At 37.1% G+C, this 27,097-nt stretch overlaps 2 protein-coding genes, 1 long non-coding RNA gene and 1 pseudogene across 5 annotated transcripts in view; 3 read left to right on the forward strand and 1 right to left on the reverse strand.

Moving 5' to 3' along the window:
• Mtmr8 (myotubularin related protein 8) overlaps nt 1-20,423 on the reverse strand; it is an 84,777-nt gene extending 64,354 nt beyond the window's left edge. For all 3 annotated transcript variants that reach the window (XR_013431776.1, XM_013362813.4, XM_040282397.2), the window contains exon 1: nt 20,286-20,423. Coding sequence is in view for 1 of the 3 variants with exons in the window: in XM_013362813.4 (XP_013218267.1) it covers nt 20,286-20,309 (24 nt within the window). In the remaining 2 variants the exon portion in view is untranslated. The remainder of the gene's footprint in view (nt 1-20,285) is intronic.
• The window catches only part of LOC120889005 (uncharacterized), a 410,936-nt gene that overhangs the window by 107,344 nt on the left and 276,495 nt on the right, over nt 1-27,097 (forward strand). The gene's annotated exons all lie outside the window — the stretch shown is intronic.
• On the forward strand, nt 7,202-9,406 carry LOC110599112 (RNA 3'-terminal phosphate cyclase-like; annotated as a pseudogene).
• LOC101976085 (profilin-2) lies at nt 25,933-26,394 on the forward strand. Its single transcript, XM_005335214.1, has one exon. It carries the CDS (start codon nt 25,933-25,935, stop codon nt 26,392-26,394), a length of 462 nt encoding a protein of 153 aa, XP_005335271.1.

Consider the following 27,097-nt stretch of genomic DNA (forward strand, 5'->3'; position numbering starts at 1 on the left):
TTTCCACTGATACTTCAAAGGAAAGACTGTGAGGCCAGATTGTGTGTAGCAGGATTAGAGTCTAGTAATCAGCCACTGGTGATGTGACAGAGTGATATGTGAAGCTATGAGAGAGAAACCAAGACTGTAATGGAGACCTCAGAAAGTTAGAGATGCCAGCAAAAAGGAACACCTACTGATGGAAGCCAGAGAAAGAAGGCAGAGCCAGCTCAAGAGAGTGGCCATGTGGGCTGAAATCAGCAAGGGTGAGGAGGTAGGGCTGCCCAACACCTCTGGAGCTCACATCACACTACCATGCGCTTCAGATGCCTGACATGGAACTATATCATTTAGTATTTTCCCTACTTGATTTCTGTCCTCCTTTTCTCTAATCTTTCCTTTCTAAGCCCTTATTCTTCCCTTGTGAAATAGAAAATTTTATCCTATGCCATTTTATCTTAGAAGTGTATGACTTTCTTTTTTGATTTCTACAGGGTCTCACAGCTGTATTTGTCTTAAGATTCAGAGAATACTTGGACTATTGAGTAATGCTGGGACATTTAACTTTAAGGATTCTTGGAGATTAACTTAATGCATTTTGCATTATGAGATGGGAGTGAGCCTTTGAGGGTCAGGCACAGAATGCTATAGTTTGGACATTAAATATCTTCCAAAGCCCATGTGTAGAGGATTTTGTCCCTAGCTTGTGGCACTATTAGGGTGGTAAGACCATTACGAGGTGGGGCCTACTGGAAGGAGTTAAGTCATTGGATGTATTGTGTTAGTTAGCTTTCTATTATTGTGACAAATACCTGAGATAATCAACTTAATAATGGAAAATGTTAGTGTTGGCTCACAAGTTTCAGAGGTTTTAGTCCATGGTCTCTTGGCTCTGTTGCTTTGGTCCTGTGGCAGCATAGTATTTCACTGTAGCAGTCCATGACAGAGGAGGTCTGTCATGTGTAGAGGATTTTGTCCCTAGCTTGTGGCACTATTGGGGTGGTAAGACCATTATGAGGTGGGGCCTAGTGGAAGGAGTTAAGTTATTGGATGTATGCCCCTAGAGGGGATGTTGGGATGCTTGTCTCTTCCCCTCTTTCTGGTTTCCAGCTACCATGAGGTGAATATACCTCCTCTGTCATGGACTGCTACAGTGAAATACTATGCTGCCACAGGACCAAAGCAACAGAGCCAATAGACCATGGACTAAAAACCTCTGAAACTTGTGAGCCAACATTAACATTTTCCATTATTAAGATGATTATCTCAGGTATTTGTCACAATAATAGAAAGCTAACTAACACAACCATGTAAGTATGATATAATTCTTTCAACTCAATATTCCTAATTCTTAGAAATTTAAATTTAGAAAATAATTCAGAAAATCAAACAATACATACATATATACATGAGGATTATGAGGTAGTAATGTCCCAATAAAACCACTGTAAATTTAAAAAATACTATAAACTGAAAATGTACTTAATATACCTAACTTATTGAACATCATAGCTTAGCAACACAGTACACTGTAATGTATCAATTGTTTATCCTTGTGATTGCATGGGTGACTGGGAGTTTTAGTTTTCTACTAATGTCTAGCATCATGAAAGATAGTAATACTATCTATCTAGGATTAAAATTCCACTATCTAGGATTAAAATCCTACTATCTAGGATTAAAATTCAAAAATTAGAAAAGATTTATACTGCATTTCATATCACTTTTGCATCACCATAAAGTTTAAAAATCTGAAATTAAGCCAACTGTAAATCAGAGACTGTCTGTACTGAGAAAGGGTTACTTAAGGAGGAATTCCTTTGACAAGTACTTGAGACTTAAAAAATATTTCCAGACCAGAGGAAAGAATCCAGAAGACAAGGACATAAGACAAAGGAGAGAACACTGATGACTACTTGATCCAAGAGGCCACTTGAGACCCTGATTAACAATTCTGGTGGAGTTTACTGGGTAAAATACTACTTGGAGATGGCTGAAAGGATAAGGGGTCTATAAATTCCAATTTCTAGACTGGAATGCAAAAGAGCTTAAAAGTCATGACTCTTACCCACACATAAAAAAGGTAAATAAACTGAAAGTCATCAACTCCTTCTTAGATTTACCATGATTAAGACCATAGAGTAAACCACTGTCCACATGTTTAGACAGAGAGGTATAAACAAATAAACTGTAACTTATGAGAGCAGAATCTCAGAAGCAGAAACTTTCATGGGAACCATAAATGAGTTTTAACCACTAAATCGTGTCTGTCTTTCAACAAAATGCATACACTATAAGAAATAAGGATAGCTTCGGGCTGGGCATGGTGGCACATGCCTGTAATCCCAGCAGCTCGGGAGGCTTGAGTACAAAGCCAACCTCAGCAACTTAGTGAGGCTCTAAGCAATTCAGCAACACCTGATCTCTAAATAAAATATTTAAAAAGGGGCTGGGGATGTGACTCAGTGGTTAAGACTCTGTGAGTTCAATCCCTGGTATCAAACAACAACAACAACAAAAAAGAGAATAGCTTCAAAGGACAGAATGCACATCAATCAGAACAGGACTCAGATGTGGCAGAGATGTTAAATTGTCAAACCAAGACTTTAAAATATATGTGATTAATATGTTAAACACCCTCGTGAAAAAGTAGATAATATGGAGTGGGGGTTGTGGCTCAGTGGCAAAGTGCTTGCCTCGCACATGTGAGGCACTGGGTTTGATCCTCAGCACCACATAAAAATAAACAAAATAAAGATATTGTGTCCGTCTATAACTAAGAAATGTTTTTTTTAAAAAAGTAGATAATATAACAGAATGGATAGGCATTATAGGCAGAGAGGTGGAAACTCAAAGGAAGATTCAAAAGGTAATACTAAAAATCAACACCACTATAATAGAATGCCTTTGGCAGGATCATCAGTATACTAGAAATAGCTGAGGAAACAATAATCTTGAAGGAATTTCAAAAGAACCTTCCATAATGGAAATGTAGAGGACAAAGAATGAAAATTCATATTCAATGAGACAATTGCAAAAGATGTAACGTTTACATGATAGAAATATCAAAGAGAAGACAGAAAGGAAAAGATAAAATATTTGAACCAATAGTGACTAAGAATTTCCACAAAGTTAATAATAGAAATAAATCACAGCTCCAGAAAGATCACAGAACACTAAGCAGGATGATAAACACCAAAATTATTATTGTTTACTTTTTTAGTTGTAGATGGACACAATACCTTTATTTTTATTTATTTATTACTTATTTACTTATTTGGTACTGGGGATTGAACCAGGGGCACTTAACCACTGAACCACATCACCAGCCCTTTTTTTATATTTTATTTAGAGACCAAGTCTCGCTGAGTTGCTTAGGACTTCACTAAGTTGCTGAGGCTGGCTTTGAACTCACCATCCTGCTGCCTCAGCCCCCTGAGCCACTGGGATTATAGGCATGCTCCACCATGCCCCACAATTTTTATTTATTTATGTGGTACTGAGGATCAAATCCTGTGCTCCACACATGCTAGATGAGCCCTGTACCACTGAGCTACAACCCCAGCCCCCAAATTATTTTTTGAAGAAACTAGAGGGAGAAAACATCATACATAGAGAGGAAAGAATATATAAATTATGTTGGATTTTCTTTAGAAAAATGCAAGCAAAAAGAAAGTGTTGAAAAATGAAAGTCAGCAACTTAGAAATCTGTATACATTGAAATTATCCTTCCAACATGAAGAAGAAATAAAGATTCTTTCAGACAAAAAAAATGAAGGAATTTGTCACTAGTAGAAGTGCCTGGTAAGAAAGGGTAAAAACAAAACAAAACAAAAAGTCCATCAGAGAGAAGAAAAATGATGTCAGAAACTAAGAAGAATATTAGAAAAGGAACAAATGAAAGTAATATATTTTACTTTTCTTATACTTTTTTTAAACATTTCACCTGGGAATTGCACACATGAATATGTACTTTTATACCTTTAATTTACTCATTTATTTTATTTTTTATGTGGTGCTGAGAATCAAACCCAAAGTCTCACACATGTAAGGCAAGCATTCTACCACTGAGCTACAACTCTTGTCCCTACTTTTCTTATTCTTAATTAAATTAATAATTAAAAGTTTGTCCAAAATAATAATAGTGACAATGTATTCAATGAGTATAGTTTATGGATATTGAAATGAATTACAAAAAGCTATAAGGGAGAGGAGAAGGTCACTTGGAATATTCTATTATAAAGTATTTGCATTCCCTATAATGTTGGTATGGTATTATTTGAAAGAGGATTTGGATCACTTGTAAATTGTCTACTACAAACTCAAAGGCAATAATGAAAATATGTGAAAAAGGAAGTATAATTGTTATGCTGAGACAGAGAAAAGAGCAGTAAAATCATGTAAAATCAATCAATTAATCAATCAATCGTGTAAAATAATTTGTTAAAACCAAAAGGCTAAAAATAAAAAGAAACAAACATAAAACAGGGGCTAGGATTATGGCTCAGTAGCAGAGCACTTGCCTAGCATATGTGAGGCACTGGATTCAATCATCAGTACCACAGTAAAATAAATAAATGGAACAAAGGAATTATGTCCACCTACAACTAGAAAAAAAATTTAAAAAAATAAAACAAGGACAATAAACAGAAATCAGTTAAAATACATCGGTATTAATTCAAATATATCAACCTTCACTTTGTCAATTGTTTAAGTATTTACCAATTAAAAGAGACGGTCAATCCCTGGTATCAGAGAGAGAGAGAGAGAGAGAGAGAGAGAGAGAGAGAGAGAGAGAGAGAGAGAGAGAGACTCTGTCAAGAGTAGACCAGGAGAAAAAAAAGACCAAACTATATGTTATCTTTAAGAAACCCACTATAAAGACATTTATAAGTTGAAAGAAAAAGATGGTGAATGAATGCTTACAGTAATCAAAAAGTAAGACAAAGCAGAATTCAGAATAAGGGTGCTGTGGTCTAAAAGTTGGTATGCCTAAAGTTCATATGTTAAAACCTAACCCTCATGTAATAGTATTAGCAGGTGGAGTTTTTAGGAGGAGATTAGCTCACAAGGTCTCTGTCCTCATGAATGGGAGTAATATCCTTATGAAAGGTTTAACTACCTGTTTGCCCCTTATGCAACATGAGTATGCAGCAATAACGTTGCCTATGCACCAGGAAGTGGGCCCTCATCAGACACCAAACCTACCTGCACCTTGATTTTGGACATCCTAGTCTCCAGACTCTTGAGTAATGAATTTATGTTGTTTATAAAGTATCCTGTACATGGTATTTCTGTTATTACAGCCCAAAAGGACTAAGCCAAAAGGCATGACAAAAAGATAAAAGGATCAAATTTCTAAGAACACATTATAAAATCCTTAATGTATATATGTTTTGACAACAGAGCATCAAAATATGTGAGGCACAACTGATATTAATACAAGGTGAAACAGATGAATCCCTTATTATAGTTGAAGACTTCAAAATTCCTCTATGCACAAACAGATCCAGCAGGGAGAAACCCAGTAAGGACAGAGTTGAATTAAACCAGCACCATCGATCAAGTGGCTATAAATGAAATCTATTGAATACTTCAACAAAGATAGCTGAACACACATTCTTCTCAAGCTCACATGGACAAGGCAAACCACAGGCTGGAACACACACACACACACTTTCACAAATTTAAAGGTATAAAATCGGAAGTTCATAGCTAAGGTTAAAACTCAGTGGTAAAGTGTCTGCCTAGCATGCACAGGGATCTGGGTGTGTTCTCAGATTACAATGGCATTAAACTAGAAATAAGTAACAGAAGATAGCTAGAAAAAATACAAAATATTTGAATATTAAACAACACACTTCTAACTTAGACATGGGTCCAAGAATTTCAAAAGAAATTTTAAATTATTTCAAACTAAATAAAAATATAACCTAAACTTTGTGGGATGTAGCAAAAGCACTACTTACATGGAAATTTATGGAGCTGAAAAAATATGTTAGAAAAAAAGAATCTAAAACCAATAATTTCACCATAGAAAGTGATAAATGTTTGAAGAAGTAGATATGTTTAACTCAATTTAAATATTAAACAATGTAAACATGAAACAATAGGTTAAACAGTACTCCATAAACATGAGAAAAAGTTATTTTAAATTTAAAAAGTAAAATGAATAAGCTTCCACTTTAGTAAACTAAAATAAGAAGTTGAAAATATTGAAAAATTAGAACTGAAATCAATGAGATTTATAATAAGCAATCAACACAGAAAATAAAAAAGTCAAAAGCTGTTTCTTTGAAAAGATCAAAAATTGATGAGTTTATCTGGGTTAAGAAGGAAATACAGTGAAGACACAAGTAACATCAGAATTAAAGGAGGGCAAACCCTACTGATCCCGTGTATGTGACAGAATAAAAGAACATTATAAACACCTCTATGCTCACAAATTTGATAACCTAGATAGAAGATACAAGAATCATATGAAGAGAAACAGACAATCTGAGTAGACTATATCTACTAAAGAAACCAAATCCATAGTCTTCCAAAATAGAAAGCATCAGGTCTAGATGGGTTCCCTAATGAATTCTACCAAACATTTATGGAAGATATTATGGTAATTCTTTGCACACTCTTTCAGAAAACAGGAGAAAACAGTTCACTTTATAAAGCCAACATTATCCCACTTTTAAAACCAGAAAAGACATAAAATAAAGGAAAAGCACCAGTATTTCTCATGAACACAGATGCAAAAATCTTTCACAAAATATTGGTGCATTAGTTCTCTATAGCTGCCATAAAAAAGTACCAGAAACTGGGTGGCTTAAATAACAGAAATTTCCTTCAAGGTGAGGGAAGGATGTGTTCTACTCCTCTCTCATTTGCTTGGGTGTGGACATCTTTTCATTATGTCTTTTTACATCACTTTCCATCCATGTATATATGTCTCCAAATATCACTTTCTTTTTTAAAAAATATTTATTTTTTAGTTGGACACAATACCTTTATTTTAATTATTTATTTTTATGTGGTGCTGAGGATCAAACCCAGGGCCTTGCATGTGCAAGGCGAGCACTCTACTGCTGAGCCAGAACCCCAGCCTCAAATTTCACTTTCTTATACTTGCATCACAAAATATTTGCAAAACACATCTCTGATACAGGACTGGAATTCAAATAGAAAAAGAACTTTAAAAACTCAACAATAAGAAAACAATACAATTAAAATGGGCAAAAGGTATGAACTGGCACTTCATCAAAAAAGATATAAAGATGGTAAATATGCATATTAGAAGATTCTCAATATCCTATGCCATTAGAGAATTAAAAATTACAAGATACCACTAAAAACTTATTCGAATGACTAAAATATAAAATATTGGCAACACCAATTGCTGAAATGCTGACGAGAATGTGGAGCTATTAGAACTCACATTTGTTGCTAGAGGGAATGAAAAATAGTACAGCCAAGATGGTAGACAGTTTAGAAATTTCTTACAAAACTAAACATACTTTTAACATCTGTTCCAGCAATTATGCTCCTTAGTATTTATACAAAACAATTAAAAGTAATGTCCACCCAAAAAAACTGCACACAAATGTTGATTGCAATTTAATTCAGAACTGTCAAAACTTGGAAGCAACCAATTTCCTTCCTTCAATACAAGAATGCATAAGCTAAATGTGCTGCATCCATATAATGGAATATTATACAGTGATTAAATGAAATGAGCTATCAAGCCATGAAAAGATATGAAGGCACCTTAATTGCATATTGCTAAAGGAAAGAAGCTAATCTGAAAAAGTTATGTACTATGCTATTTCAACAACATAACATTCATTTCAAAGAAAGCTACAGTGAGAGTACAAATATTAGTGATTGCCAGGAGTTCAGGAGAAAGGAGTGTGGGACAAATAGATGGAACATAAGGGATTTTTTTTTTAAAGAGAGAGTGAGAGAAGAGAGAGAAAGTGAGAGAGAGAGAATTTTTAACATTTATTTTTCAGTTCTCGGCGGACACAACATCTTTGTTGGTATGTGGTGCTGAGGATCGAACCCGGGCCGCACACATGCCAGGCGAGCGCGCTACCGCTTGAGCCACATCCCCAGCCCAGAACATAAGGGATTTTGAAGGCAATGAAATTAATCTGTATGATTTCATATAAGGGGATACATGTCATTATATGTTTGTCAAAAAAAACAGAATATATAATACAAAGTATGGAAGGTAATGTTAAGTATGGGTTACAATTAATAATAATGTTACCAATATTGACTCATTAAGATGTTAATAAGAGGAGAACCTGAAAGGAGTGGTGAAGGTGTATGTGGGAACTCTCTGTGCTTTCCACTCTATTTTTATATGATCTAAAATTGCTGACAATGTTATAGTGGGAGGCAGTAGCTAGATCCTCATAGTCTGTAGTCATAGACTATCTCCTAGAACTCCCCTTGTGGATACAGAAGATCTGAGGTGGCTACAGTACACCAAGCCTGAATATTAGTGACCTGAAGGCCTCAACATTTATCTGGATGTGAAATGATTCCAGATTTGTGTGATGGGCAACTAAACAGGCAGAAACGAACTCAAGAGAAATAATACACCAGAAAAGATCAAAGGTGGAATCCACACAGAAAATGTCAAGATAGTAGGGAGCATGTACCTCTTGATGCAGGTTTCAATGCCTTGTGTTGTTTGCTGTGTCTCATTAAAACTTTGTTTGAAAGGTGGAACTAAGGCTAAAATGGCACCACAGACCAATTAAACAATGACAGTTTTCAAGCCAACTGTTGAAGAAATTGGTTTCAAATTTAATTGCAACATTAAAAGGGGTATAATTACCCAAAAGAGGGTGTTGAATGATTATGTGAATGTTACCAATTAAAGAGTTGAACCCAATAAATTTAAATGATCATGACTCTGTAACTAAGATGTATGTAATCATTTTTGTTGTGTTTTGTCATTTTAAAGTAGACAAGATATGATGTGGCAGCAGTAAAATACACCAGAAAGGAGATCAGGGATCTATATTAATATCTAGTCTGTTTGGAATCCTAAACATCAAGCATTTGGCAATGGCAATGGAATAATCAACACTTCTGAGACATCTGCTGGCTAGGTCATACTTGATAAAGCATAAATGGAGACCAGATTAGCATTGAAACTCTGGAAATGCTACTGGAAAATCTCAAATTTGATGGTACTATGGATGAATAGCTGCAAGACCATTCTTTTTCATGACATTAGCCATTCAAATTTACAGAAAAAGAACAGGTCCACTTATATTCCATACACAAGTGGCTATACATTTTGCAAAACAACTAGCAAAATTTAAATTTACTGTGAAAAAAATCAGAAGATGAAGATACCTCCAAAGACACTCATTATTTATAGTGTCAAAGAATTGAGACAAAAAATCCAAAGGTATAAAGGTATTTGCCTCTTAAATGATTCCTCAAGGATATGTTATAATAACTCATTTTATAAATATTTTAAAATGATGAATAAGAAATAACTTACTAGACTACCTGACTTAAATTCAAATATTAAGCACAGTGTTCTAAATTTGCTGAGAATGCTTCATCAAATTAATATACTATGAATAAATCCCAATATAAACAATGAAATATAAGAGTTGGTGGATATGTGTATAACTGATTTCAATATTAAGGCATTAAAATACTATTTATTCCTGAAGAAAAAGAAAAAGAAACAGCATCTATTAATTTTAAAAGAATGGAAGGAGGGGCTAATTGTAAATCCTTATCTTATTTGACCTAAAGACAGCACTTGACATAGTTATTAATACTTCCTCTTTGAAATATTTTCTAAATTGGACTTCTGAGACACCCCATCATTCTTTTATCTCAGGCTGCACTGATGACTACCGTGGTCCAAAGAGATGATGAATTATCTAAAGTCATACAAATAGTTAACAACAGGGCTGATTTTGAAATCTGTTTTTTCCACGTTCATCGTATTCTAAGCCTTATGGCAGATAGACTCAATGAAAGCTGAGAAATGAATGAATGTATAAAGAGAGGTGGGATCAAAAAATATTCTACACAAATTGTGTGATTACTTACTCTGGCTAAAAGACTGAAAGAAAATATAAACATAAATAAATTAATTAATTAAATCCATCCACAAGTTTTTGTGCATGGCAACACTACCATAGGAATGTTGGGTGTAAATTCCAGCTGTACCAATGGGATAGCTACATTAAGAAACTTAGGTCACCTCTTGGTGTCACAGTTTCTTCATCAGTAAAATAGGAGAAATTATGCCTGACATGTGAGGTTATTGCAAACAAATGCATATGTATCTGTCTCTACATTGTAAATCAGAAGCATCGATTATTACTGGATAATTCTTTTTTTAATACTTATTTTTTAGTTGTAGTTGGACACAATACCTTTATTTTATTTATTTTTATGTGGTGCTGAGGATCAAACCCAGGGCCTCGCACGTGTTAGGCAAGTGCTCTACCACTGAGCCACAACCCCAGCCCTACAGGATAATTCTTTAATTATATTTCAGCTATTGCAAAGAAATTAAGCAGTGGCTTAGCCTCATAAACACAAATTTCCTTTCAGGTAAACCAGTGGTCCTACCTGACATATGCAAAGGGAGCTTTAAAACAAAACAAAACAAAACAAAACTGGACACATGTGGCCTTATACCCAAAGATCAATTTAATTGTTCTGAGGTGGCACACTGGAATTTATTGAAGGTGAATCTAATGTGTACCCATCGGAATTAATCCAAATTAATTAACATCATATTTAAATAAAATTTGCAGTTAAAAAAACTAAAAACATGAAGAAATCCATGGAATATGGAATCATTAAAAAATAACTTTAGGGCAATGGTTCTCATGCTTATTTGAGTATTGGAATCAAATGGGAAACTTGGTGGTAAAATGCTAATCACTCTGTTTTGATCTTCACATAGTGTATACATAGATCAAATTATCACACTATACCCCATAAATATGTAAAAGTATTTTATGTCAATTAAAAATAAAAAGAAAGATACTGATGCCTGGGTCCCACTCCTAGACTATTCTGATGTAAATGATCTTGATCTTGAGTATCTTTAGAATTTCCTCAGGTGATTCTAGTATGTGGCCAAGATTGAGAATCAGAGATTTAGAGAATCACAAATTTATCCTCTTATTTTTCCAGGGATAGTCTCCAAGGTTCATGGCTAAATATATAAGAACAAAAGCTATAATAACAAAATAGAGATGCCATTATGCACTAAGTATTGAACTGTACATTTCATTTTAATTTTTATTATAACCCAGTGCAGTTATGTAGCTTGAGAGAAAAAAATCTCTCTTGATCATTTTCCTCTTGAATTCTGTCCTGCAAAGTCATTATTCTTCTTCAGCAGTGCTGGGAACTGAACCCAGAGCCTCATGCATGCTAGACAAGTGCTCTACCACTGAGTAACATCCTCAGCCCTTCAAAGTCATTCTTAAGACTGTTTTCCAATCCCAAGAAATACTCTTCTTGTTTTATTGTACAGTCTGGGAAGACATTTATTTCCAGAACAGAGCCAAATTTGCTAGAGGAGTATATACTGTTAACCAAAATTATGAGAGGCCATTATTTTTGACTAAGCTCCTACACTAGGTTACAACAAACCTGACAAACTAAAATGAAGCCACTTATACTAAATATCATACTGCATACAGATCTCCAAACTAGTTTTTTCCTCCAGAAAACAAGAGATTCCAGTTGACTTGAGCAAACAAAATAAGACCTTTCTACTTCAAACCTCCCAAGAAAGGAAAATGGAATAACCTGATGTTAACCAATGAGTTCTACTTTCTTTGTGTTGTGTTTGTTTTGTTTTGTGTTTTTGTACCAGGGATTGAACCCAGGGGCACTTAACCACTGAGCCACATCACCAGCCCTTTTTATTTTTATTTTGAGCCAGAGTCTCACTAAGTTGTTTAGGGTTTCACTAAGTTGCAGAGGCTTACTTTAAACTTGTGATCCTCCTGCTTCAGCCTCCAAAGCTGCTGAAATTACAGACATGCACCACCATGCAAAGCCAAATAATCAATTTTGTTTTCTTTTGTTGTTTGTTTGTTCCTACCATACAAAACCCACTGTACTGATATTGCCCATTGAGAGTCCTCACTTTGTTTTTTAACTGGGAATGAAATCCAGGGGTTCTCTATCAGTGAGCTTTGTCCCCAGCCATTTTTGAGACAGGCTCGGGCTGTGATCCTCTTGCCTCAGCATCCCGAGTAGCTGGGATTATAGGTATGCACCACCAGGCCTGGCTTTCCTTCTATTTTATAGAATGGAAGCTAACCCAGTCATGAATTGTGTAAAAGAAGGCAGCTAGATCTTTAACTGAATTTGTTGCAATTTAGTCTTTAGACAATATTAAAGCGGGGTAAAGGGTAGCTTAAGTTAAAAGAGAGTAAGAGGAATACAGCAAAAATTGGTCAATTACATATGGAAGGAGGAGGGACTAGAGAAAGAATAGAGTTAATTTAAAAAGAAATTTATATATATATATATATATATATATATATATATATATATATATATATATATAAAAGACTCTCAGAACCTAGGAGACAGTATAGGATTAGAAACCTAGATAGGAAAAAAAGAATCCACACTAACCTTCAGACACAGAATGGCAGGAGATTGGCAAAATACTTATGAGGAAAGCTGCAAAGTATGGTTACAAGAGAAACATGGATGTAAAGCATTTCTTTTCCTGATAGGGAAGCTTAAAAGAGGTTATCATAGTTTATACCTGGAATGTTCCCCAAAGTCTCATGTGTTGAAGACTTGGTCCCCTATGCAGCCATGTTGAGGTAGCGCTTTTAGAAACTGATTGGATCATGAATGCTCTTACCTCATCATTGCATTAATCCACTTGATGGATTAATATTATTGAATGGACTATTTCAGGAAGTAGTGGAAACTGTAGGCAGGTGGAACATTATTGGAAGAAGTAGGTCACTGAGGGCATACTCTTGGAGAATATATCTTGCTCCCCCATGGTCTCTGCCCTCCTTGATTCCTGGCTTTTCTCCACCAAGATGTTTTGCCTCACCTCAGACCAAAAGCAATGAAGCCAGCCAATCATGGAATGAAGTCTCTAAAACTGTGGCCCCAAATAGATCTCTCCTCCTTTAACTTGTTTTCCTCAGGTACTTGTCACAGCAATGAAAAGCTAATATAGAGGTATTGTGCTAAACTGAATGTAGGAGTGATATATAAATTTGAGGGGAGTAGTTTGACTATAATCACGTGATGACTTCAGGCAATTGAAAGCTAGAAGAAAAAGCAGGCTTGTTCTTCCAAAGGGACAACACTGTGATTAGGTTAATAGAAGAAATCAATGTCAGCTGCACAGGGGCTTACTCTCTTAAACTTAGGTAAAGAAATATACTTCAGGGAAAACTGGGCAAGGGGCAGAAATTAGGACTTAAAGTAGTAAAGTATCTATTACCTCTCTCGTGCCTGTCCCAGAAATCTTGTATAGCTCTGAATGGCAGGAAATTCTCAACAAAAGGGTTCCTGCTAAGACCCTGGGCACTATCTACCAGTTATGGTTTGGATGTGAGGTGTCCCCCAAAAGATCCTGTGTTAATGCAGGAATATTCAGTTTTAAATTATTAGATTATGATAGCTATAGCCTAATCAGTCCATTCTGGTTTGAGTGGACAGGCTGGGTGGTGACTGTAGGCAGGTAGGTTGTGACTGGAGGGGGTGGTTTGCTAGGGGTATGCCCTGGAGGGTTCATCTTCCCTAAGGCCCCTTTCCCTCCCTCTCTATGCTTCCTGATCCCACCATGAGATGAGCAGCTTTCCTCCACCTCACCTCAGGCCCCAAACAATGAAACTAAGATTAATTAAACTTCTGAAACTGTGAACCAAAATAAACTTCCTTCTCTAAGTTGTTCTTGTCAAGTATTTTGATTCCCAGTGACAAAAATCTGTCTAACACACTACCAAAAGTGTACACTGTCCAAGTATACAGGGTATTATGCAACACTTGTAACATAGTTGTTGAGGAATCCTCAGTGGATGGTAAAACTATTGTACAGGCTGATCTTCCTATAGGGCTCCACATGGCAGGAAACCTGTGCTTATTAACAGACTGGAATGTCTTAGGCGACCTGCAATTACTGTTTCTTCCCTCTTTCTACTCAAGGGCACAAGAAACCCCTCTGGTTCAGAAATAGTGTGGTAAGAATGGTCTTCTACCTGGTATACTTTTAGCTATGCATACATTTTCCATTGTATGCATATGTGTGTGCAGACAGAGAAGGCAAGGTAGATTTGGGGAGAGAAAGAGAAGGAAGAGATACGAGTGGAAGAGAGGGAAAGGAGAAGGAAAGAGAGAGGGAGGAAGAAGGGCAAGGGAAAGGAGAGAGAGAGAAGGTTAAAAAAAGGGGAAAATGTGAAGATTATAAAAGATAATCTTCTCAGTTTTTGAAGTAGTATAGCACCACTACATCCTGTACAGACTTTATTTCCCAAACAGACCACCCAATTGCTTTGTTAGTTTTGCACTCCTGAGCTGGATACAGAGCTTGCTGACATTTATAAGCTCTTTACTGTTGGAAAAGCTATGAACCATAAACCATATTTTTTTCATTTCCCTTCCAGGGAGGAAGGAAGAGAGGTAATAAGGTGTATTCAGAGGTCTCTGAATTCATTTCTTTTCCTTAGTTGCCACAATTATTGGTAATAACTCAGATACTCTGCAAAAATAAATAAAAGATGAGACATCTGCCTCTGGAGTACCAATAATATAATGATTTCATCAGCCATACACATGTCCAAAGCAAGCCCTGCCCTGAGTGACACTGCCTCCAATAGCAGAGAAAAATTTCTAGGAAAACAAGCCCTGCACCATGCATATATTAAAAATGTTTTATCTTGATTTCATGGCAAACATCTATAATGAAAGTCTCTTTTTTAAAATAATAAATGAGAAAATATGCAACAAATGAGAAAATATGCAACCCAGCAAGAGAGAAGAAAAAGAATGGTAGAAAGCAAATGAAGTCTTGAGAGTCAATATGTACAAATGTTAAAAAAAAATGCAACCCAGGCTAGCCTTGAACTTATGGCTCCCAATATAAATTTTCAGTCCCCCTCCAAATAAAGCAATTTTGAAACTTGGAAAGGAATTCTCATAGTCTCCATATCTATCATTAAGTGCCAAGAGTTGGAATGAACCTTCCAGATGGATCCCAGCATTTTTAAAACATGTTCTATGAACCCTAGGTTCAACAGAATGTTAATAGGTATACACAAAAAAATGTATACAAGACACAAAGAAATTTGCAGATTGGGTAAAGAAACACTGGATGAAATAAATATAGGAAGTGTATGTATTGCAGGGCTTCTCAGATCCTTTAATAGGTGAATATGAATAATCTCTACATTTTGTGGGGGTTTAGGATCTTTACTTTAGGATCCTTTTTATTTTTAAACAAATTATATTGTAGGACTAGTGTCATGAGAAGCAATTTAGGAAATGTTGGTATAATATGATCTTCTCATTTTGAAGTAGCATAACACAACAGTTAAGAGCACATACTTTTGAATTATAGATTGTGTGGCTTTTTTATGGCTTTCTGAAAGTTGTTTAAGCTTTCTGGGTGATTTACTTAACCTTTAAAATGAGGTTAAGGCTAGGGATGTAGCTCAGTGGAACAGCACTTGCCTAGAGTACATGGGTCTGGGTTTGATCCCCAGCATAAAAAAAGAAAAAAAAAAGATTCTTAAAATGAAGACAATAACAGTACTGCTGTGAGGATAAAATGGGGATATAATTATATTTAAAGAAATGAGAATATTATCTGGCATTTGGTAGCTCTGTAAATGTTAGCTATTTTTATTTCACCCATAAGGAAAATAAAGCCAAAAGAGTTTAAAGGAAAAAAAAAATCAATCTGAGGTCACACAACCTGGGGCAGAACGCAGGTATTCTAACTGTCCAATATCAGCTTCTCAAATAATGAAAATGTCTTTAGAGTGCATTTAAAAAATCTTTTTAATACACTTAAGCATTATACCACAAAACTACACATGCTATGTAAAAAGATATACCCCTTAAACAAATCCCATTGGTTTCTAGGAGTAATTACTTAGTTGGAGGTTTCCCAAGTACTAAGTAAGATCAAAGTTTTGGTGGTAAGGAAAGGTATTCCAAAGTCTACAGAATAGTAGATCAAATGAAACCAACTGGATTTGGACTTTTGAGAACTAGAAGGGAAACAAAATTCTCACCTCTAGGAATCTCATTTCCTTAATAATGAAAAACACTTCTTTAGCCAGCTTCAACTTTATTTATTTTGATGCTGCCTCTTTCTTAAATGAATCTGAGGTGCTTTGTAATGAAAGACAGATCTAAAATTAAGTTATACAAAAATCAAAGCCAAGTTCAAATTTCTCATTGTAACATTCCAGGTCTTTTACAATCTACAAAACCTATCCCTCTAACTCAATTCCTTCTTCAAGTGCCTCTTACCCCCTTGCCTTAAAACGTTAGCTGCTTCTGAGTTTGTAACCTTACAATTCCCCTGGCAGGGAGTCCTCACCTCCCAAATCTCTTATTCAGACTCAGCTTAAATGCCATACCTTCCATAAACTTTTCCTCATTTCACACTCATATGGAGCTGGACCTTATTTTTCTTTAAATTCCAAACCTATTTCATTTGTCCCTCTCATGAAAGTTCTCACTTTCATTCCTGGATCTTATGTTTGGCATCTCATCACCTCATTTCACTAAGAAAGTTGTGAGGGCAGATGCTACATCTAAGCCAGGTATGTATTCTTAACAACTCCCAATGTAGGTTCTGAATAACAACTAATAATGATAATAATTAGTGGCTAAATTAAGTATCTACAATGTGCCATGCACTGTTCTAAGTACTTTCACAAACATTAACTCATCAATTTTTATAACAGCCTGGTAAGATAGTACTATCATCACACAAAATTTACAAATGAAGAAATTGAGGCACAGAGAGAATACCTACTTGCCAAATCACAAAGCTAGTTAGGTAGCAGATTGAGATATGAATTCAGATGATCTAGCTCCAAAACACAATCACAGTATATTTCCTTAGAATCTCATTAAATATTAACTGAAAAATCCTAATAACTTTTCATTCCAGAAAGGAGAGATAACTGAGAATTCCAGGTGCTAAGTGACACAGATGTAATGAGGATAAGGAAAACTACAAAGAACAAACTCTGATTCATACAGGAAAGACACTGAACTTTAGGGTAGACCTGAGTTGTTTTCATAATGGTCAGGAACCCTAAAATGCAACTTTAAAACACAGTTCCTTTTTCATCCATAGGTGGTAGGAGTATAAATTGGTAGTATCTAGCTGAACATATGAATATTCTATGACCTAGAAATCTGACTCATACACATAACCCAAGAAAACTGCATAATTATAGCCAGCAAAAGAATGTACTAAAGATATAAAAATTCCTTATCAACAAATAGATAAATCACATATAGCATATTAACAAAACAATTCTATATCAGCAATGAGATAACTACAAGGAATAATATGGACAAATCTTTCAAACAATGTTCAGTAAAAGACACAAAAAGTACATGTGTCCTATGAATCTATTTAAATTAAGTACAAAGAAGGGAAAATCTAGCATATCCTATCACAAAGCAGGATAATAGTTCACAGTTGGGTAGGGTAATAACTAGAGACTGGAATGTGTTTCTTGATCTTGGAGCTAGTTATCTGGGTATGTCAATTTGTAAGCATTTACGTAACTATAAAATTCTATGAACTTATCTATGAATACATTAATGTGTGTGTGTGTGTGTGCGCACACACACATATGCTGCACTTCAACACATTTTTAAATCTGCTTTAGAGGAAAAACAGCTCAAGAGCCAAAAATAAGTCATTTTTACACCTGATATGCAGAACTAATGACTGATAAACTTTTATAATTATCTCTGTGTCCTGAAAAAGACAAGACAGACATTTCTCCCTTTTGTGAAACAGTAATTTAACAAGAAGAAGGACACTTTAAACTCCAGCCATTAGTCCAACCCTAATCCTTTCCAGAACCTTAGGAAAAGAAAAACCAGGATGATGGCAATATGCTTCAACCTATAGACTCACACTTCTATAGCACCAAAAGAATGTCATTTTTTTTTTGAGAGAGGAGAGAGAGAGAGAGAGAGAGAGAGAGAGAGAGAGAGAGAGAGAGAGAGAGAGAGATTTCTTTTTTCTTTTTCTTTTTCTAGTTTCCGGTGGACACAACATCTTTATTTTATTTTTATGTGTTGCTGAGGATCGAACCCAGGACTCCGTGCATGTCATGCGAGCGCGCTACAGCTTGAGCCACATCCCCAGCCCCTGTCAATTTTTTAAAAAGAATTAAGTCTTCATTTTGGAGTTTTCTAAATATTTCAAAACACACAACACCATTCATACAGTACAAATGGAGTCTGGCATGATATCAATTCAAGTTTTCTGGAGCATGAATTCCATCCTCTCACTAGTCTGAAACTGAGCACTCCTACCTATACTAGGTCTCAGTTTCCTTATCTATAATATGGAAATAATAATAATAATAATAATAATAATAATAATAATAATAATTGTAGATTTCTGTAAAAATGGAAGACCTACTTCATGTGAAACATTTACCACAGTGCTTCTCACATGGTTAAATACTCAATATATGTCATCTGTTGTCATTATTCCCCCATGGGTCAGTTAATAAATGTCAGTTTATTCTCTCTTCCAAATATCACACAGCCAGCCTAGTTTATAGCTTTAATTACCAGCAGGCAGATTTTAATATTTTAACACTTAAGGAAAAGGGCAGTTCTGCCTTCCCTTCTTCCCCTGATCAATAGGGGGAAAAAATGTGTTCAGGTAAGCTGATTTTGAACTGGGCAAGTAGGGTGACCCAGGCTTAGGTCGTCTGGGAGGAAAAGTCAGGATAGCAGGTCTGTACCATGCCAGGGAAACTGTATAAATGAAACAACCTGGAAAGAAAGGGACCCAGAAAAAGGTAAGTCTGGCTGCTACAAGAGTATGTGGTTATTTTCCACAGACAAAGGCCCTGAAGAAGAGGGCATCAGGAGGGGGAGGTTTGAAGGAGTATTTATTACTTTGCCCATCAAGGTCTGAAGCCAACAAGTGGGCAGAATACTATTAGTTACAAAAAAATCTTTCACAAGCATCCATTTATTTAATTCTCCCAATAGTGAAGAGAGCAGGGCAAGCTGGGTTATCTTTGTTTAGTAGATAAAGAAAGTCAAGAATTTCCATGAGAGAGAGATTAATAATTTGCACAAAGTTATCAGCTTGTATTTGGAGGAACCAGCACTGTAACTTCAGTATCCTGGCTTCAAAATTCATAGTCTTCCCATTAAGATATGCTAGACTTGTATGTGAACTTCAGTTAGCCTAGGCCATGTTTGTTACAATCCGACAGGGAAAAAAAAAAAAAAACACAGATTAGTTGTGAATTCTTCACTGTTCCTCATCTAGGAGAAGAAAAGTGTCAGGAGGGAGGTAGACTTGAAATAGAAAGGGACTGGCATTGGGAAGGGAGAAAGTAGATTCTGAAAAGATGAAAGAAAAAGCAGCCAAAGCAGCTCTAATTGTGGGCTGGCTATAAACAGGTGCCAACTGGCCTAGTAATACCACCTCTTGGGTTTCTCTTTCTGCTGAGTAGGGCCAGGTCCACACTGCTCCACCCCGCTTTCTTTCCCATTGACCGGCAAGGGCTAGAGAGATGCTATCGCCCCCCCCCCCAAACCAACACACGCATAACAGAGCTAGAGCCGGGATAGGAGTCCGGGTAGCCATCGAAGGTTAGGGGCAGGGGGAGCCAAGAGGAAAGTGGGGAAACGCTGGATAAAGGAAGTAACTCTTTAGGAGGCGATGCTAAGTGGGGTACTCCTGAAAGGTGATTACAAGCGCTGCGAATATAAGCAGCTGGAGGAAAGGTGAGGAAGATGTACCGGCTGGGGTTCGGAGAGGAGCTGGGGTCGGAGAGAGCGGGTTGGTGGTGCGTAGGGTACAGTGGCGCAGACCACCGCTTCCAGCTCCGCTGCCACCCCACGGTGGATCTTGAGGAGAAGGCTCAGTTTGGTTGAAAGGGGGTGTGGACTGCAAAAGAGAACACAGATCCTGGAGCGGGATGGGGGCGTCAAAGAGCACCCAGAGAAGGCTGAGGGGGTGTGCCCGAGCTTCCAGCTGAACACCGAGAAAGACCCGGTGGCTGCCAGCCTTGATTAACTCTTCACCTTACCTTGGGCACTGTGATATGGTCCATGACAATAGTTCCCGCCAGCTGAATCCCTCAGTGCTGCTGCTACAGCCGCCGCCGCCGCCGCCGCCGCCGCCGCCACCACAGCCTCTGCTTCTGCCACCTACCAGCCCAACAGCTTCTACCTCCTCCTCCTCCCCCCGCCCGCCCCGCGCCCTAACAGTTTTGGCTCAAACTCTCACGGATTCTCCTATCGCGATATTTCGCCCATCGCCACTACCGCCATCTTGTTTTCTGGCAAACGCCCTTTTCTTCCTGGAGTTGATTATGCTAGTTCACGTTCAAGGTTTACTCCAATTCTTAAGACCCAACTCACACTCCTTGATGCTATCAGGACTCTGAACACCGATTTCACTCCACTAATGTTTTAGTGATGGCACCTTACAGAGCTAGCACAGGCTGTCCCATGATTCTGTCTGTATTTCTGAAGAGCTTTCTAGCACTGTAGAATATATTTTGAAAGATGGAGAGGCATATGCTGCTCTACATATCCTCCTTCATATCTACTGTCACCAACCTAGTTAATACCTAGACTACTGCAGTAGTCTTATAAATTATACCATCACAGACGTGGGAAGAGGACCAAGGGTCCACTGGACCAGTTCTCATATGAAAGGCTGACAAGTATAGGCCCTCAATGGTATGCTCTGAATCCAATTTTTGATAGAATAAAGAACAGTCTTGGAGTTGAAAAACCTGGGTTTTACTCCTTTCAGGGCTGCCACCAACTTGCTGTGCAACCTTGGGCAACTCAAGTCACCTCACTGAGCCTTAATTCATTCAAAGTTACAATGAAAAAACTGGCCCTGTCTCCAGGGTTATTTCTAGCTCTACTATTGCAGTATTATTGTTTGCAATTTCACATTCCTTACCTGGTAACTTCTTTCTTCTTTGAGTACTCTTGCTAGCTAAACTTCTCATTTATCACATTTCATCTTCATCCCTAACCTAAAAACCTTTACCTCAATTCACAGCCATATTTTCCCTTGAATGGTTATTCCATTACTTTTAGTCATTTTAATGCCAAACACCTCAAAAGGATCAACTATTTATTATCACCTCTATTTCTTTATAACAAACTCGTGACTTTCTAACAATCCCCTTCAGTTGACTTGTTTATACCATCCTCAATACCTGTTGCTAAATCCAACAGCTCTTCTCCGTGCTTATTCTGCATTTGTTTTGCAGCATTTTGAACTGTGGGTTCATATACTACTTTGACATTTTTTCTTCCTTTGGCCTTTATTATAAAGCAGACTCACTGCCTGCATCTCTAACTCTTCTTTCTTCTTTGCCTCCCTCCCAAATCCTCTTAGTCCCTTTTAAACTACTTCTCTGGCTTTGTAATTTTGATGTCTTTTCTTTGTAATTTTGATGTCTTCCACAAGTTCACTTCTTATAACTGAAAGAGGACTCTCAACGTTGCAAGTCTTGTTACCTTTATTCTGAGTTCAAATTTAGAACTTCCAACTATTACCTGAGAGTTACACTTGTGTTACTGCTACCACATTAAAGGCATTGTGGCCCAAAATAAACTTTTTGTCTTTCATGCCCTCCTCCTGCCCCCTGCCTTCTCCTACTCCTCCACATGTTCTTTCTCAAGTTTTCCCCATTTCTACCGCCATATACCCAGTTGTTCAGACTCTAAACCTATTTCTGTGCTGTTTGGGATAGTGAGAAGAGTGTGTGGACTCCAAGTCAGACAATGTTCAAATGTTGGGTGTGCTATTTCCTAACGACACATGACTCTGGACAAATTACACAACCTCTCTCAGCCTTGGTTTTCTAATCTATAATCCTTTCTCATTAAGTTCTTTGGAGGCTTCAAAGAGGTCACATATATGAGACGGCAGTAACATAACAAAGGGCATAATGAAGATTGGTGGTTATGTTCCCTTCCTTCGACTTCATCACTGAACATATTTTCTCCTCTCAGAATTTTTTTCTTGCTTCCTAGTTCACTGATAGAATAAAAACTATCAAAAGTCAACTTCCATATCCCCTCACAATCAATTTGCTTGCTGCCCTGCATGTGAACTCATATAACCTTTTTTCTTTATTTCTTTTTCTTTCTTTTTTCTTTTTTTTTGATACTGGGGATTGAACCCAGGGGCACTTGACCCCCTGGGCCACATCCCCAACCCTTTTTATTTTGAGACAGGGTCTCACTAAGTTGCTTAGTGAGACAAATTTGCTGAGCTTAGCTTTGAACTTGTGATTCTCCTGCCTCAGCCTCTCAAGCTCCTATGATTACAGGAGTGTACACCACACCTGGCTATCACTTGTCTTCAAGGAATCAATTTTTCCTGAACCTACCTAAGATAACCCATCCTTTTGTCTGCTGGAGTTTCATCTTCCCTCACCTTCTCAGGTGTCCTTTTCCTTTATACAGAATGTTTTCAACTTACTAGATAGTTTCCATTAGCATAAAACATGTCATAATATCTCCAGTCTTAAAAAGGCTCTTTCTTGACCCACATTCCTGTGCCCCACTTACCATTCTTCCATTTTTCTGTTGTAATTTATACCCAAACTCCTCAAAAGATCTATCTATATTCATTCTATGACCCATTTTTTCCTTCTTCTCCTCCTGTTCTCTTTTGAAACCACTCTAATTAGGCTTTGCCACCATTCTACCAAATGGCTCTTGTCAAGGTGTTAATAATCTCCTCATTGAAAAATCCATTGGGCAGCTGGTGAGGTGGTGCACACTTATAATCTCAGCAACATCAGAGGTTGAGGCAGGAGGATCACAATTTCAAAGCCAGTCTCAACAACTTAGCAAAGCCCTAAGCAACTTAGTAAGACCCTGTCTCATAATAAAAATAAAAAATAAAATAATAAAAGCTGAGAATATGGCTTAGTGGTTAAGAGTCCCTGAGTTCAATCCCTGGTACACCATCCCCCCAAATGAATTGGTCAATCCTTAATGCTCTTTTTCTCAGCAGTATTCAATTGTTCTTTTCTCTTTGATACATTTTCTTCTTTTAGTTTCAGGGACACCACTGTCTCTCTCCTACTTTTCAGACCTCTCTTTTCCAATCTGCTTACTCTTTCCTCTCATCTTATTTGTTTCTACATGTTGAAATGCTGCCAGGACTCAGACATTGGTCATCTTCTCTATTGACATTTATTCTCTGAATATTGTCATCTAGTCCTATGACTTTAAATTGCATGTATTTATGAAAAACTTCCAAAAATTTATCTTTAGTCCTAATCTGTTCCCTGAAGTCTAAATTTACATATTATCTAACAGAGTACTGACATGTCTACTTACATGTCTTAAGAGATATCTCACTCAAATTAACCATGTCCAAAATAGAACTTTTGGTTTCTACCTGCTTTGTCAATTCTATTTGGATAGTATTTCTCATCTAGGAAACAGAAACCACATCCTTCCAGCTTGTCTAGTTTGTTTGTACAACTCTAACACAATATCCTAGACTGGGTAATTTATAAAGAACAGAACATAAATTTGTATCATAGTTCTGGAAGCTGGAAGTGCAAGATTAGGGTGCCTGCTGATTCCATGTCTGGTGAAGACCATTGTATGTGCTTCCAAAATGGTGTCTTGAATGCTATGTCCTTATGTAGTGGAAGAAATGGAAGGACAAAAAGGAACTAAATAATTGCCTTCAGCCATTTTATAAGTCACTAATCCCATCCATAAGGGTGGAGCCCTCGTGACCTAATCACCTCCTAAAGTCACCATCTCAATACTGTTGAATTGAGAATTAGATTATGGTTCAACATGAATTTTGGAGGAACACAAATATTTAAGCCATGTAATAGTTGTTCAGGCCAAATGCCTTGCTGGCTTCCTCTTTCTCTCATATCATCTGCCTCAATCATCAAATTCTATCATCTCCTCCTTTGAAATATTTTCCAGATCTAACCATTTCTCACTCCTGTATCCTGGCCCCAACCTTTTATATCTTTTGTCTGGATTATTGCCACAGTCTCCTTAACTGTTCTCCATGTTTTGGTCTTGTCCCCCTACAATCTATTCTATACATGGCATCTTTTACTCTATAGTATAGAATGATGCCACTCTTTTGTTCAAAACCTTCTGATGGTTCCCCAACTCAAAGTCAAAACCAAACCTTTAATCATGGTCTATGATGCCCAACTTTATACTTCTCTAGACACATCTTCTATCACCCTTCTTTTCTCTCTCTGCTCAAGTCATACTTACCCCATTGTTTCTTAAATATACCAGACCCGTTCCTGACCCAGGTCCTTTACATTTGTTATTTCCTCCACCTAGTCCACCTAGAATACTTTTCCTCAAGATATCTACTTGTTCACTCCCTCATCTCTGTCAGATCTCTGATCAAATGTCACTATATCCTCATATAAAATAAAACCAGCAGCACTTCTCCAACATTTTCTACTTTCCTAATCCTTTTTCTTCATATTTATCAATAACATCTGATATATTATAAATATATGTGTCATCTATCTATATATCCTCTACTATGTTTGTTCCCTGAAGGTAGGGACTTCTTGTTCAGTCCTAGATCTCCAAAGTCTAGAACAGGCCTGGCACACAGAGTAAGTACTCAATAAATATTTGTTCAGTAAATGAATTTTAAGAAGTATCCCAGATGTTTACCAGTGTCAACATTAGTCATTCCTATAATATTCCCTCTTGAAGGCAAGTTAATATCATTTCAAAGGAAATTGAAGAATAGACAGAGAATTTCCAAAGGTTGCAGGAAACCCATGAGTTAGAATAGACACCCGCAGGAGTAGGAAACCTAGTAATGTGTGCAGAAACCTGAAAGAAAAAAGTATCATGTTCATAAATATTTTCAGTGAAAAAGGTAACAGTATCATTATTTATTTCTCCATGAGAACAGTGATGTATCCTTATTTTGTTCACTACTGTACCCCAGTGCCTAGAAAAATATTTGGCACATAGAAAATCCTTGAAATGTACTGAATGACTGAAAATAATTAATGACTCTAAATTCAAAGTTAGTGTGATCCAGAAGATAAACTAGAGGAAAATAATCTGGACTCAAATAAACATGTAAGAAGCTGTTGTGGTTATGCTAAAAGAAGTTGGGTACTGGTGAGTTAGTGGGATTTTTTACTTTGAACCTAGACCTCAGATAGCAGCAAGATTAGCCAACATATGAAACACTATTTGTTGCAGCAAATCTAACCTGCCCTGCTTTTCATCCAAGATTCCAAATCAATTATTACTCACTTATGCTTTACTTCTAGAACTTTCCTGTTGGGGGTTGCTACTCCCATGGTAACAAGGGAAGCAAGCAGTTGTACTTTGCCTTATTACCTTGATAGCTATATATATAGACCAAAAAAGCTGCTAGAGTTGATGTAGTTGATGATGATTTAAAAGTCACAGAGGTTTTGTGACCCCATTCCTGCTTCAGAGGTTGCTTAGTACATCACAGCAGAGGTTAACTGGAGCACGACTTTATACAAGTCATTAAGACCTCCTCCACTTTCCTTCGGGGAAGAGGCCATAAGAAACAGACTGGATTTTTTACTTTCAATCTCAGCTGATCAGACTACTTGAGCCAACTGCCAACAAACTTCCTTTGAAGATCAACTTTCTAGGAAGCCTTTATTCATCTTACCAAGACAGCTTTCTCGAATCATGCAGTGCATAGGGGATATCAGTGATGAGGTCTGGCAGGACTGCATCAGTCTCTTCCTACAGACTGAGATGTGCTGTGATGCAGCAATTATCACCAATTCTCCACCCTGGTTATTGGCTTCTTATCCTGAAGGGAACTTTTCCCAAATGACCCGTGAAGAAATTGAGACCTTACTCACAAAGGAGGATAGAGAGAAGTTATTTCTTCAGGGAATCATCCTTGCAGGGACCAAATGCTTACTGATCCGAGATAATCTGTACACCGAAGGAAACAATACCATGGACCTGCGCACCAAAGGCCAGAGTCGAGGTAGCCAGGCAGTGACGGTAGTTCAGATTGAGTCTGTATACCTTGTGGTGATGGGACAAAAAGGAACAGAAGGAGGTCCTCTCAATCTCAAAGCTTTTGAGATGGCTGGTTACATCAGAGAGGCCATTTTTCAACACATGGCCCATTTCTAATTAAATAAAAACTAGTTGATTTTTGACCTGCAATTCAAATTCAGTGATATTTATTTTGCTTGCTAAGTTAACATGTCCTTGAAGAAAAAAGGGAAATCCCTTTGTTTTGAAGGGTGTGTGTGTGTGTGTGTGTGGGAAGTAGTGTGAGTTGGAGAACGAATAGTTCTTCCAGGCATTTGGGCTGCTACACCTTTTATTTTGTGAGTTTTACATGTTTTACTCATTGAACACCATCCCTCCCTAGTTCCTGGTGGAAAGGGTAGTTGGCTGGGAACTAGAAAATCTTGGCTTTAATTCCAACTTTACCTCTGATCTTCCTCTCTATCTCTGGGCCTCAGTTTCTTTATATATATAATGAAGAATGTGGTATGTCTCTCAGGGTCCTTCAAATATGGAAATCTAGGATTTAGTAACATTACACACATCTTTCAATGACCAACTCAAGTACTACCTCTTCTGTGAAATACTACCTCTTTCTCTGACTGCAACAAACCTTGGTGCTGACTCTTATTTGAACTCTTAAAACACCAACAATCTGGGTCATTTCTCTGTCCAACATATATTTCTTTTTTTTAATATTTTTTTTTTTAGTTTTTTAGTTTCGGCAGACACAACATCTTTGTTTGTATGTGGTGCTGAGGATCGAACCCGGGCCGCACGCGTGCCAGGCGAGCGTGCTACCACTTGAGCCACGTCCCCAGCC

This window comes from Ictidomys tridecemlineatus, chromosome X (genome assembly GCF_052094955.1).
Source record: "Ictidomys tridecemlineatus isolate mIctTri1 chromosome X, mIctTri1.hap1, whole genome shotgun sequence".
In the NCBI taxonomy this organism is placed as follows: domain Eukaryota; kingdom Metazoa; phylum Chordata; class Mammalia; order Rodentia; family Sciuridae; genus Ictidomys; species Ictidomys tridecemlineatus.

What these genes read in the sequence shown, in the direction of transcription:
- LOC101976085 (XM_005335214.1), top strand. Translation starts at nt 25,933, where the DNA reads ATGCAGTGCATAGGGGATATCAGTGATGAGGTCTGGCAGGACTGCATC.